The sequence below is a fragment of the Scyliorhinus canicula genome, chromosome 21 (assembly GCF_902713615.1).
Source record: "Scyliorhinus canicula chromosome 21, sScyCan1.1, whole genome shotgun sequence".
Classification (NCBI taxonomy): Eukaryota; Metazoa; Chordata; class Chondrichthyes; order Carcharhiniformes; family Scyliorhinidae; genus Scyliorhinus; species Scyliorhinus canicula.
In genome coordinates this window covers 57,932,366-57,946,809 of record NC_052166.1, presented here as the reverse complement: position 1 = coordinate 57,946,809, position 14,444 = coordinate 57,932,366, and the positions used below count along the sequence as shown (strand labels likewise).

Here is a 14,444-nt window from a genome sequence, read left to right as displayed (position 1 = left end):
GGCACAGTAATGATGCTTTATTCTGCATTCAGTTTGTGCTGCTTCTGACCTGGGAATAATCGATGCTGATATTTTGTGTTTAAAAATGGCAAGTTTAATTTCCCAGTATAAATATGTCACTGTTTGGGAGCGCATCACTGAGGACATAAATTTAAGTGGGGGAAATGGGCAGGGAGAAAAGACTGTGATGATGGCATGCCTGAGTTTTATATATGAAGAAGTAGATGTCAACAAGTGTTTTGCTGATTTACTGGGGACATTTTATATGTATGGATTAGAGATAAATGGGAGTTTGGGTTAAATATTAAAGATCTGTCGGCAGCTGAGCTGAGCACATGACAGTGGTGATTTTTCGATATTGTGGGCAGTGTCAGTTTGGCGTGTTACTACGTTCTGCCTGCTGCCACATAAATGGCTTAAAGATATAAGAAAAAGCTATAGAATATTTACTTTATTAAAATCAAATTAAAAGTAACTCAAGCAGGCAGAACTACATATTTCATCTAGTTAAACAGTCACTGAAATATAATTCCAGCAGATTGAAATTGAGTCTTCAGTTTATATTTCTGCTTCTGAGTATATGTAAATCAGTGGGCCATGTTCCTTTAAAGGAGATGGGTAATTCAAACTACCTTCTGATTTCTATGGAAAAAGAATGAAGTCATCCTTTATAAAAATATTGAGATCATCTTCAAGGTTTCATACGGGAATTCTGAAAATCACAGCCAACAATAAATTGCAATCAGATGTTTGATGATGAATAACACTTGCGAAGAGTTATGATTGAATGCAATCAGCACAAGTACCAAACAGATATAACTGGGTATGGTGGAGTACATGAACAAATTCTAGTTGACTTGCATTCCCTTGAGAATTACTTCACTTGGGACTTCATGTAGATCCCTTAACTGGGGAATTGGGAACACATGTCAGCACTTTGATCTTCTAATTTATAATCCGCATAATTGGATACCTACGCTGTTCCCATCTGTGAACAGAGATCAAAAAAGATGTACCTACCCATGTTTTCAGCAGGGGAATGATGGTGCGGGGAAACAAAAGGAGAAATCTGAAGAGAAATGAAAATAAAATTGAAATGGATGGGAGCTGAGATGAAATGAAAATCGCTTATTGTGACAAGTAGGCTTCAAATGAATTTACTGTGAAAAGTCCCTAGGCGCCACATTCCGGCGTCTGTTCGGGGAGGCTGGTACGGGCATTGAACCATGCTGCTGGCCGGCCTTGGTCTGCTTTCAAAGCCAGCGATTTAGCCCTGTGCTAAACCAGCCGCTATAAATATATAGATATATAGTTGACAGTGTACTCTAACATTTAAGAAGGCATGCTGATATTGATTCTGCTTTGGGGCATTAATTAACAACTCTGAATTTTGTAGCTGTGCAGATTTTCGATAATAAATTAACTAATTATTGAAAAGTACTGGTAAATCTTAGGATAATATGCAACTAACTTAAGGTTGCTGCTCTTCCTTGGGCTGCTTTGTAAACCCTTTTTTTCCTGAAGTAATGCTCTGACATGATATTAATGTTAGCCATATTTAGCCTTGCATAAAAGGAGAATTTATTCATTTCATTTAAATGTTCTAATGAAGTTAATCAAGTTTTGAATCCAGAATAAATACTTTATGTTCAGTGCTCAGTATTCTAATACCAGAAGGACACCCAGTGTAATGTTAGTTGTTTAGGATTTTGATTTTTATGAAACTTTGCTGTTCGTTTTTTCAGTTCATTCATTCTCGGAATGATAGTGTCACTGGCTCGGCCAGAATGTATCGTCCATCCCTGATTGCATTGATTTCATTTCTACTTTTTTTTACTTTGTTACATATAGTTTTGATTTATTTTTGGTTCTGTTCTAGATACCTGAGTGTATTATTATTTTGACTGAAAGTCTCATTTGAATTATCATATACTAAGATTGTCAGTTTTAAAAGCTTAACATTATTTGTTTTATTCAATTGAATTCTATTTAGTATAGCTAGTGTTCAATACACAAAAAACTTCTGGATTTTCAGTTTCTTGTTTATAATTAAACGTTTCCACCTCAAAAGGAATAAGTATACTTTTCCATTTGAAACTTTCTAAAGCATTTAAAAAAATAAATACTAGAGTTTAGTTTAGCTAAAGTTTGATTTTTAAAAAATGCCATATAATTTTTCCACAGGGTCAAAGATACATAGTGCATTAAATGTGAAGCTTTCATGTTTGTGTTGTGCAAAGCAGTTTGTGTCTGTTAGAAAAGCTTATGTTGCATCTTCATTTTTCTGAGCTAAGGTTCATAAGGTGGCCATTCTGTTATATCATTGGAATGTAAATTATATGATTTTAGCAATAACGTTTGTGATATCCAAAAAATATTCCTTGTATGTAATTATATGTTGCCTTCCATTTGTACCACTGAAGTTTAGAACTATGAATCACTGATGATCAGAACATGAGGAAACCAGTAACATTCAGCCCATGCAGCCTCGATTCCTTAAACCTTAAGTGTCTTTTTTCAGACACTGATGTTTGTGAAGCACACTGAAAGAATAGCTTAAATTCCTCTTTGATGTTTTCTGCATTATTTATTCATCCCGTGCAATTAAAGTAGAACAATGTTACTGACAAAGAATACAACTCTAGCAGTTAAGCACTGGACAAGTTTGAATTAAGCCTTTACAAAATCCCTGGGCTGCCTGTTACTCATCTTGACTGTCTATTAAATATCTCTAGCTTTTAGCCAAGCTGGTGAATGCAGCACCAAAAGCTGTAACATTGGGAATATCAATAGACTTCGCATTTCAACAATGGTTAGAACATTCATTAAAATGTTTTACATTTTTAAATATCTTTTTCATGGCTGGAAAAGACTGTGCCTGTGGTGCTAGCAAATTATTGGTAGAATACACAAGAAAAACTGAGGCACGAGTGTAACAATAACCTCATTCCAGGAACTTGTATTTGCAAGTTGAAAATTGCGCCATGATTACATTGTCATGGAATGCCGTAGTCTACAGTCTCCTAATCAATCATCACATATCTGATACTTTACCATTGGTCAGACCATTGGTAGAGTACGACAAATCAACATTTAATTTCTTATAAAAGGCGACATATGTCTTGATGGTGCACTTTGAAGTGAAATATAGACATGATCAAAAATGAAAAGTGCAATTTCTCTGGAATTTAAACATTATTGTATTGCTCTTGTAGTGCAGTATGGCATAGAGGATAAGTAACAGGAAATAATATCATTTTCAGATTTCACTTGGCAAGGTTCCTTCTGTATTTCATAAGCAGTAAAGAAGCAAATATGTAGCTGTTCCTAATTAGTGATCTATAAATAGCTACCATGCAAATTTCAATTAGGTATTCTGTTAGATATATTAAGTACTGAAGACAGTTGAATAACTTAATGATATGGAAATAATCTGTAACATCAGATTTGTGGTTCTGACAGACAGAGCATGAGGGCTGCAATACCAATTGCATTTCACTAACAAACGTGTACCAGAAATACCTGGAAGAATATCTGTCTTGTGAATTGGATTTTGGGTTGAAAGTTTGTAGGGAGATGTTATTTGACTTGTACTCTGCGATGGTTTCTGAGCCCTTAAGCCTGTGAAAATGTGCCAGTGAATGTAAGGACGTAAGTTCGATTGATGTGTTGGAATCATGCTTGGTTTACACTTTAGGGGAGCAGGTAGAAATTTTACATAGTCCTGTCTCTGAAGATAAAATGGATTGGACAGAGTCCACAATATTACATGGTCTATAATAGGATTTGACATAATGGACTAATTGTTCCATGCTTTCCTCATGTTCCTATTGCACTGATATTGTACAGGTTTCTTTTACTGTACAAAAATATTATAGTTTTCACAACCCCATCCGATGCATTTTAAGATGGCTTCCTTATGAACCTGGGTTCACTAACGTTCACAATGTTCATTCAGTACAGATCATTCTTATGAAGCGTTTGCAAATGAGTATTCGTTTTCTATTGACTTGTCACTTGTTTTTTTCTCTTTCCACCTTTCCTCTTCAATTTCGTGTGAAGCTTTCTCTCAAACTGGTAAGCAATGTGGCATTTTGTGTGTCCATTCGAGTTCTAATATGATTTACCAATCTTGTTAACAACTTATGAAATTAATTGTGACAATTTTTTGTTGTGTTTTGTCCATGTTTGTATTGTTTTGTCAGAAAACTTTGAATACACAGGTCTGGAATCTAATTGAGGTGATCATGATATCTTCGTTTTAATCACAATTTTAATCACTTAACACTTGTGCAATTAAAAGTGCCCCATTTTTTCTATTATGTCTGATTTATGATGCTAATAAACTAAAGAATTTGTATGTATTTTGTGTGGTAACTTTAAGTGTATCAAAAATGTTTTGCCTATATTCTGTTTATTTTATTTGTCTACATGTAAACTTTTAACATTTTATAGGATGTGGGCATCACTAGTTAGTCCATCCCTAATTGCCCTTGAGAAGGTGCCACTGCAGTCCATGTGGTTTAGGCACACCCACAATGCTGTTGGCATATTAGCCCAAGCACAAAACTTGCAAATAATTCACACATGGCGTATATTGAAATTGGATCATCACAAGAATATTTTCTATATTCCAAGACCACAGTACTCAGGTATCGAGAAAACCAGCATGCTTATGACTTAAAAATGTATTCCATGAAGGCAGAGCAGCAAACGCAGTGGTGTGTTGCTGAGCCTACGATCACATAAATCCTTTGCTCTGTCACTGGTGGACCTTTGAGAAGCCTTCCATTCATTGTTTATATTCATCATAATATTTGTCACTGAATATATATGGCAGCTTATATTTTCTGTTTCTGCAAAGTTGAAAAAATACTTTAAACCCTTCCTTAAGAAACGAGGGTAGTATTTCTCTTATTTCATATACTGAGGAAAGCACATCTTCCTTAATACCAATGATTGAATATTGAGCAATTTGCTCTATGTGTTCACCCTCAAAAGAAGGAAGCTAAAGTCATATATATTTGAGGAGACTGCACTTAATTATCTTTGGATTAAGACCAAAGCCCAAGGTGAACTCACGGAAGCTATAAGGGATGCTACAGCTTTGAGACTTTCACAAATAACAGGATTTTAAAGTCCCTGTGCGTGGAGCAAAGAAATATTAAAATTCACAATGAAATGAAATGTTCAACCTAAATGGAAAATTTCTTTTGGTTTAATGTTAGTTGATTCTTTATCATAGTTTTGAATACAGCCAGTCTTCTAGGTATTGGGCGGAAATGCTAAAATACATAGTACCTCCCTGTGCTCTATTTAAATAATCCTGTGAGCAGTGAAATAATTTACACCTTTAAAAATGTGTTGTCAATTCCTTTCATTAACTTGCAGTATCGCTGACTTTACATTAATTGCTGAAGATGAATTGCTGTTGAGATTTCAAGAATAGGACAAATCTGAAGGGCATTTCTGACACACGATGTTCATTAATAATAGCTATCTTTTGGAATTTACTGTGAAGCTAAACCTTTGGCACTAAATTAAGGGACATGTACATAAATATTTAGGCTCTGGAATAACATCAAAACAATTTTAAAGATGTTTCTCTCTTAAATTATTATACTGACTCAGAAAGCAGTGGGTTTCAATCACCGGCTTTACAAAGTATCATAGGACATCTGTTTTTATCTGAATGCATCTGTCTTTATCTGAATACTACACCTTTTATACCATTCCCACCCACAATCTTTTGGAGCTCTTACGTAGAGGGAAAAGTGAGTTTTCCATAACTTTTTGTTAGACTTTAAGTATTAATGGACAGCGGTGAGTGAGCTTTCTGCCTTGGCTGTGAGGAGTGCCCACCAAAATCTATTTCTTAATAACTTGGCCTAGATCTAGAAATTGTGAAAGGTTCTGTATTGTGCATGTATTGATACACCAGCCAGCTATGTGAATAAGGTCACTGACAAAGGCCGTTACAATTAAGGGAATCTAGGTGGAGCACACTGCAATAATTTCATAAAGAATAAACAAACAATTTGGTAAAAGATATTCCAATGTGGTGTAGTTTTAAGTGTGAGAGAAACTGATTCTTTGAGGTTTAAGGTTAATCTTATGAATTTTATATATTATATATATATATATATATATATATATATTCAGATTGGAAATTATGCCTTGCAACAGTTGTGTTAATTTTCTTTACGTTTGTGCAATGCTTTTCTCTGGTGGAAAGCTTATTTCTTGCAGAGACAAAATCAAATATATTGGAGCCCTGTTTAGGTTACGCTCATAAAAAAAATGAATTCAATTAAGTTGATTACTTGTTTTCTAGATTGAACTAGATTGATAGATAATACTTCAGTATTGTTAAATATTAGAAATAACTTCTCTAGCCCATGCTTAATGAACATCAGGAATTCCGCTGATTTTCACTAATTGTAAATTGCAGTAACCACGTTGTTCTGTGATGGATATGTTGTGTATTAAAGTGCAGTATGTGGAATTTATATAATGCAGCACATGTTTGAGATACTGCAGAATTGAATTAGTTCAATATATTTAATCACTGAATTGAAAGGTTGTTGCCTCCAGGCATCCATGGCTACCTCCAGTTGGAAGCTACTAGCTGGATAGCTAAAAGTTTGTGCACTTTGATTTTACACACTAGATTTCAACACAAGAATGTGCAATGGATTCAGTTTGTAGTTTGAGCTTCTGTTTAACGCAAAGGTAAATTAGCTTCTTTCGGGCAATAACGATCACTTAAAAATGGAGATGGAAGTGTAATGAGTTTTCTCACTTGCTTGTTACATGCACCTCTGTTTACACAAGAGAGTGCAGTTTTAGGATATATCTGAAAAGCCGTAAAAACAATTACTTCCACACCTTTCTAATGATCAGTGACAGTAGTTTCAGCCTGAAGTGTCTGTTTCAATAGCTTCTTCTATTCAGGAAACTGCAATGCAAAACTTTAAAATATTTTGGATAAAATAATGCAGCACCGTGTGGGTGGATTTTTGCATTCAGAATTAATCCAATTTAAAATTGGACAGTGTGCATTGATAGTGTTTAGATTTCAGGATTCATTTGAATAAAACCTATTTTTGTGGAGGCTGATAGACACAAAAGTTAAAATATGAATATGGTGTGCCAGTATCTTAACTGGTAATAACCTTTATGTGTAAAAATGTATTTGCGATGCACATGGACTTACAACTACGGTTATGTAGTGAAAGTGAAGTGTTAAATAACTGACTTCTGGCTGAGCCTCAGAGCAATCATGCCAGTTATATTTAGGCTGGCCACCAAGAAGACATTGGGTTAATTGACCAGGATTTCAATCATGGTTTTCTTTGATTCTTTTGGTCAATTAATTAACTTGTAGCACCTTCACTATGGCCCTTTGGAACTACTTGCATATCAAGAGGTGCACGTGAAAGGTCAGCATCCAACAATGCACCTGGAGTAACAGATTACAAAACGTTTATCAAACTCTATTAAAATTAGCTATCTGTATCCATACCCCAGTTGAAATTCAACTATACGTAAGAGGTTTTCATAAGGCTGGCACAGCGGTTAATATTGCTGCCTCACAGCGCCGGGAATCTGGGTTCGATTTGGAGGTCCGGTGACTGGCCAGAATGTAATTGGTTGAAAATGGCAACATCATTAAAATTCTCCACACTGTCATATTGTACATTTTTCTGAAGGTACTGGCTTATACACTGAGTAGGCCCAAGGCCGAATGGCCTCCTTCTGCACTGGCGGAATTCTATGATAAACCATACACATGGCAGAGTAAATCTGGGGACAAAAAGCAAGGCAGGTTTAAACAATCTAGACACCTGGTTGGCTGGAAGATATTGCCCTGTCAATTACAGGCTACTAAAATCTATTTCTCTTTGAAAGTGAATAGAAGCCTTGCAGATCAAAGGATCCAAGGGGGTTTAAAGCCTTGTGATGTGTTTTGGCTTGCTATGAAGTAACAGCCGCTGCAGGTAATTGAAAACGCAGTGATTTTTCACTGTTTCTCCCAGGACTGCTCTATAGATTTCAGGAAGGGGGTGACTGATGGGGAGGTCTCTAATATCGGGGGTAGTGGGGCAGCCACCAGACCTTGGTACAGAGCTGCCTGCTCAATAGTGGGATTCAGAACGGAATCCTGGGAGTTCCCCACCATGCATAAATTTTGAAGGCAATAGAGAGTGAATCATTCCTGGTCGAGGCTCCTAGTGCCAATGCAGACCAGGAGCGATTCAACTCCAGCGGGAGAACATAGTCTTCCAAACGGAGAATCCTGGCCATAATATAATTGGTTGAAAATGGCAGCTTCATTAGAATTCACATTGTACATTTTTCTGAAGGTACTGGCTTGTACACCGAGTAATTTGCGTGGCTGTTTTCTTGCTCTCTCGTGTATTTTTAGTTGCATACAAGGTTACATATCTGACCCAGGAGCAGACAATCTCTGAACTACTCTGTGGCTTTAAAACCCTTGGAATGGGAATAGAGGATGACTAAAAGCAGACAAATGATGGAGCCAAATATCTTAAAATTCTGTATTCTCCTCTGAATGAGTCTGCGGATGTGTCTCCTTATGATTTTTGTGTAATGTTATCAGCAGTGAAGATATGAAATCCCTTTTTGCCTCTTATCAGTGCACTCTACAGCCTGCACAGAATGCATCAGGCTGAACCACTTACACAGAAGAGACACCCAAGAGCAAGATTAGAAAATATCAGTTCTTATTGTTCTCAACTATATCTGCAATGTCCTCTGGGATACTACTACTTACGGTATGAAAGAACAGTGTGCTGCAACGTGCAAGGAAAAACAGAAGAGACTGTTAGATAATTTAAAGAACGTATATTTCTGAATAGTTTTAAATGGCTACATTTAATTTTGCGGAGGTTCATGCATCAGTAAGGGAACTGTGCAAGTACCTAGAATTGTATGAATGTGTGAGGATAAATCATCCAATGCTGTTTTTGGAATTATTGCCACAACACAATCTGTATTCAAAATGTTATTTATAAAAAATATAATTTGACAGCATTATGTAAATATTAGGGATTAAAGAATTTCTCCTTGTGTTAATCCAAAGTAATAATTTCATCTCCTTCGGATTCTTTTGGACCCCCACAATTCTGGCATTATCCATTTTGGTGGTTATTGGCGGCTGTTGTTTTTTTCACCATTTTCGTCTCTACCAATGTGTATTGTCTCCTGTTAAAAACTCTGGGTGTTTTCTCTAAATTATCCATCAGGAATTAAAGTGAAATTCCCCAATGTTTTCTAGGGGATTCTGTGATAGTGAAGGACTAGCAAACTCCAAAGAAATGTCAACTCAATTGTTCATGTATTGTCCACAAGCTTCATGCACTGTGGCAACTTTGTAAAGTATTAGTTAATTTGGATTACTGTATGCTCATAAATAGCTACCCACACAGGTTTGGTTTCGGAATCATTTTATAAACTTTACTAATAAGCACTAAAAGCTGTAAAAACGGAGTGCACCAACTCCTAAGTCAAATCTAACATAGACTTAATGAATGTCTATCTGGGTTTAAGTAACTAATCAAGCGGCCTGTATAATGGACACCAGGCTTAAGGTTTGAGGTAACAAAACCCCTGTGCAGGAAATGACTGTCGCTTTGTTTAAATTTGGCATCCAGGCAAAAGTGTGACCCCAAAAAAATAAATCCACTTGAGGCACTGACTTGTGTGATTACGGTTTGGACAGGGCTCAGGACCAGAAGACTTCAGTCATCTTCCACCAGAGCAACGGAGAAAGAAACTTCAGCAAAAAATTGATGAGATTACCAAAGAAATCCAGAAAGAGTCTGATCAAAGGTAAGAATTACATAATCTTTACAGAGGCCATTTGGCTCCGCAAGTCTGCACTGGCTCTCTGAAAGAGCATTCTACCCAGTCCCGCTCCCTTGCTTTACCCCTGTAACCTTGCGCATTCTTTCTTTACAGATAGCATTCAAATCCCAATCCAAGAGCGGTGCTTATTTTCTTCATCTGGCAAAAATAATTATCTGTCTTAGCTCTGTCGTGAGCACTGAGCATCTTTTAGTTACTTGCAATTGAAATTAGAATTAATTATTTTACTGTTTATTTCCCTTCACTTTATGCCCTGGAAATCTTTTAACTCACCAGTTAGTTTAAAAAAAAAGCAATATACATACACGATTGGCTCAGTAAAGATTAAATCACTGAATATTTGTTGAGTCAACAAAGAAAGGCCTCATACATGGGGTCTTGAGAAAGTTGATTATTTTTAAATCTACATAGTGCCCATCAGATATCCCTGTGCATTCTCAGGATCCTCAAAGGAGGAAGGAATACTTCACACTGCATCTTTGTTTCACAATATTTCATTATTTTTAACTTAAGTTTTTATGAGCTTTATACATCAATGATTTTTTTAAATGTTGGGCTCAAGAGGGCCACAGATGTTCATGTTATTGAAAATGGAAAATTTTCAGTTTTGTCATGCAGCATAGTAACTCCAGTATTGTGCTTTAACTTCAACCATAGTTAGTTTAGTTCTACAGCCATTATATTTAATTTCCTACCAACCATCCTTTTTTTTAATCTAACTGGACGAATAGTTGCCAAATTATTTTTGAGATTCTACCTGCGTCCACTTGAATTTGACCAGCAGCAGAGTAGGTGTCAGATGGCCCACCCTTGGGCCACTTGGATGTCTTTGTGCAATCACTGTTATTCTCCCTCCTGTCAGGCCCACTGTGTCCTCCCAGTGGAAAGGGTTGCTCTCGCTTGATTCCCAGCAACCTTGCCTGACAGGCCCTGGCGAGGCTTAACTGAACTCCGGGCCTGCCTCTGTGCTGATCTGGGGCTGAAGAACTGCTGGCCATCTGACTGTCCAGCAGCTGTTGGAAGCTGAACATCCTGCCTCAGAAGGAGTGGGAGAAATGGTGGAAGCCACAACCTCAAGCAACTATTAGCAGCATTTTAGCTTCCCAGGCTGGTGCAAGGTGGCTTGCTCCTGACTTTCTAGCCATTGGATGGGCTCACTACCCCTCTATTAAAAATATGGCATAGGTGAGTGTCTGTGGATGCTGTCTGCATGGATTTTTAGAAGGCACAAAAGATTAAAAATTTGTGCACAAAATTGCAGGTAACTTTGTGACATAGAAACATAGAAAATAGGTGCAGGAGTAGGCCATTCGGCCCTTCGAGCCTACACCACCATTCAATATGGTCATGGCTGATCATCCAAATTCAGTATCCCACTCATGTATTGGTCATTGGTTGAGTGGGTACGGTAGGGTTAAAGGGGAACGTTGACTGTTTGGCCGGATCTTACCGATAGTATTCATAAGAGATCCATCTGTCCAGGGGTCTAAATTTTCAACATTTGTATTAATGACTGGAATGATGAAAAAATTAGTTATGTATCCAAGTTTGCAGATGACATTCTTGGGAGCAATAATAAGTTATGTAAATTGAAAAGGGAAGTTACAAAGCATCATAGACCAATTTATTGGATGGAATTGTCAAATCCAATTTGGAAAAATGTGAGGTCATTGAGAAAAAAGCATGCAGAGATATAAAAAGCAATCAAAAGGACTAACAGAAAGTTGGGTTTTATCTTGAGTTTGTAAAACATTTGTGAAGAAGTGATGCTTTAACGATATGGAACCTTGTTCACACCCCACCTGGAGTAAGGAAACCTCTGATTTAAATGCGACTTTTGTGCAGCCGAACAATTATCAGCCTCTGCATTCAGTTTTGGGCACCGCTTGCAGATTCACCAGAATTATATTTTGACTAAAAAGGGTTAAATCGTGAAAGCAGCTTATGTCAATTTGATTTGCATTCCCATGAGTTTAGAAGATTGAAGAGTTTAGCTGACATATTTTAAAATGATACAGGGATATGATAAATAGAAGCAACTTCCTTTGGAGGGAGAATCTAGAACAAGGGAGCGTAATTTTAAAATTAGAATAATGCCAGTTAAGAGTTTAAATTGGGAAGAACATGTTCACGTAAAGGTTGTTGAAAATCTGGAACATTCTTTCAAAAGACTATGGATGCTGAGCCAATTGGAATTTTCAGGACTGCATTTGATGGAGACTTTTGTTAGGTAAGGATGTCAATGGATGTGCAGGACTGGAAGAGAAGTGAAGTTGAAGCATCATGGTGGCACAGTGGTTAGCACTGCTGCCTCGCAGGACCAGGGACCCGGGTTCGATTCCGGCCATGGGTGACTGTCTGAAGTTTCACTTTCTCCCCGTGTCTGTGTGAGTTGTGGTGTTCCGGTTTCTCCCAAAGTCCAAAGATTTGCAGGTCAGGTAGATTGGCCATGCTAAATTACCCCTTAATGTCCAAAGATGTGCAGGCTAGGTAACATTGCAAGGAGAGAGTGGGGGAGTGGGCCTAGGTAGGGTGCTCTTTCAGACATTCATTGCAGATTTGATGGGCCTAATGATCCCCTGCTGCACTGTAGCAGTTTTTTGATTCTATGAAATACAGATCAACCAAGATTTAATAAAGTGGCAGGACAGGCTTAAGGGGCAGAAGCACAAGATATGCAAATCACTCTCTTATCTATTATTCAAGCAAGTGAAAGGATAGATATTTTATTTTAACTACTTTTTCTCACTGTGTCCTGTTAGTGGTACATTAAATGCTCAAATCCTGATTGGTATCCCAATCACGTTTGAGTCTCTTCACATTTCCGAATATTTACTCCTTAGAAACATGGACAGAACTTCTCATTAGAATCTCTCTCAGTACAATGGAACCACAATGACCTTGCAGCTTTTGTTTTGGGTCACTTTTTTAAATATTTTAAAGTCCAGTTCCTGATTGACAGGTTGATTAATTTGTACGTGCAATTAAAACAACTGCATTATTGGCCTATCATGGTTTTGGAGGGGAGAAATTATGCATTTGGTGAATATTTTCCTTGCAAAGCATAAAACCATTTCATAACATGGTGGCTTCTGCCATCGTTTGGTACCTTTTAAGTGGACTCCAACTGGAACACAACAGTGCACTAAATTTATATTTTTTCAATTGTCAGAGATGGGTTAACAAAGATGAAGGATGTATATATCAAGAATCCCCAAATGGGCAGGCCAGAAAGTGTGGATCCCAGACTGGCAGAAATTGAACAAACTATCGAGAAACTGCGACAGGAGAGTCAGAAATTTGAGGTAATATATGAATGACACAAGAAAAAATTGTTTTTTTTTGTATTTTCCAGGCCTTTCTAAAACTGATGTTATTTCCTAAAGCTACTTCTATCCCTTCTGCTTCACGATTCTGATTCATTAATCCTGAAGTAGCTGCCAATCTTGAGTTGATTTGTCAACAAGATGATAAATAATCGATTACCAAAAGTTGTGAAAATTGTTTTTCCACCTTTTTGTTAATGAAGCTGACCTCCGAAGTAGAATCGCGCTTAGTATTTTTAAAAAGGATCTCGATGTCTGCATCATTTTGTTGAAAACGTACATTGAGCCTGTTTAAAAATATCTAGGGTCAAAAAGACAGTAATTAAAATGCCATGTCTTTGAATGGCCTCTTTGACATAGTCATTTATGATTTGATTTAATTTGAAGAACAATCATTGTTCTGATTTATTGCATTTGATCCTCACTTAGCTGTCTGTTTAGCTGTAGTGCCAGCTAAATTGGATTGAGCAATGGTGCACTTAATCCTTTGAGAGCTGAAAGCCACAGCCACTTTGTTGACAATTTTTAGAAATCCACTTTGAATTCAAGACACAGAACAGTATAATTACTCGGAAATCTATAATGGCTGGAATTTAATGCCTACCCTGTGGTAGGTTTGGTGGTGGAGGGAGGCATTTAATTGGGAAGGTAATGGGCGAGAACCTGCTACCTTCCCACCTCCATCCTGACTAAATCTGTGTGGGAAGGCTCATGGACGTCCTTCCCACACTCCTGCCAATTGAGGCTTTAAAGTGGGAAATGAATGCCCATTTAAGGGCTTTATAATACCAACGATGGGCGGGGGACGATTCTCCATGCAGGAGAATGACAAGCAAACTTGTGAAGGGTTTATTTGTCAGCTCCCAGGAGAGTGCCTTTGATCAAAAAAAACGGAATTGGAAATGAAAGGAGGGTGGCCACTTAGAGGCCCCCCCCCCATCCCCTGCTACCGACTTCCACCCCCCAAGCCCCTACGCCTGCCATCACTCACACATAACAAACCTAGGCCTCAGGTGAATGTTGTACCAGCAGCAGCCACTGTTTCCCCAGTGGCGCTGCTGTTCGGTAGAGCTGCCTACCAGCAGTTAGCGTTGGGTGAGACTTCTTCCCCTGAGGGAAACCCGCCATTGTCCTGTCAAGTATCTGAGTAGCTCTCATGGGCTCTCCGAACGGTGGCCAATGCCTTGTCCCCTCCACTCAATCCAGTCCAATGCCTTTTTTGTTTGA

At 37.7% G+C, this 14,444-nt stretch overlaps 1 protein-coding gene across 11 annotated transcripts in view; it reads left to right on the top strand.

Annotated features, from left to right (window-relative positions):
* LOC119955494 (formin-binding protein 1) overlaps nt 1–14,444 on the top strand; it is a 280,892-nt gene that overhangs the window by 210,234 nt on the left and 56,214 nt on the right. For 5 of the 11 annotated variants that reach the window (XM_038781726.1, XM_038781734.1, XM_038781725.1 and 2 more), the window contains 4 exons: nt 4,063–4,077; nt 4,206–4,241; nt 9,746–9,855; nt 13,064–13,196. In XM_038781726.1, the coding sequence (XP_038637654.1) occupies nt 4,063–4,077; nt 4,206–4,241; nt 9,746–9,855; nt 13,064–13,196 (294 nt within the window). The remainder of the gene's footprint in view (nt 1–4,062; nt 4,078–4,205; nt 4,242–9,745; nt 9,856–13,063; nt 13,197–14,444) is intronic. The other 6 variants (XM_038781730.1, XM_038781731.1, XM_038781728.1 and 3 more) reach the window with 2 other exon arrangements.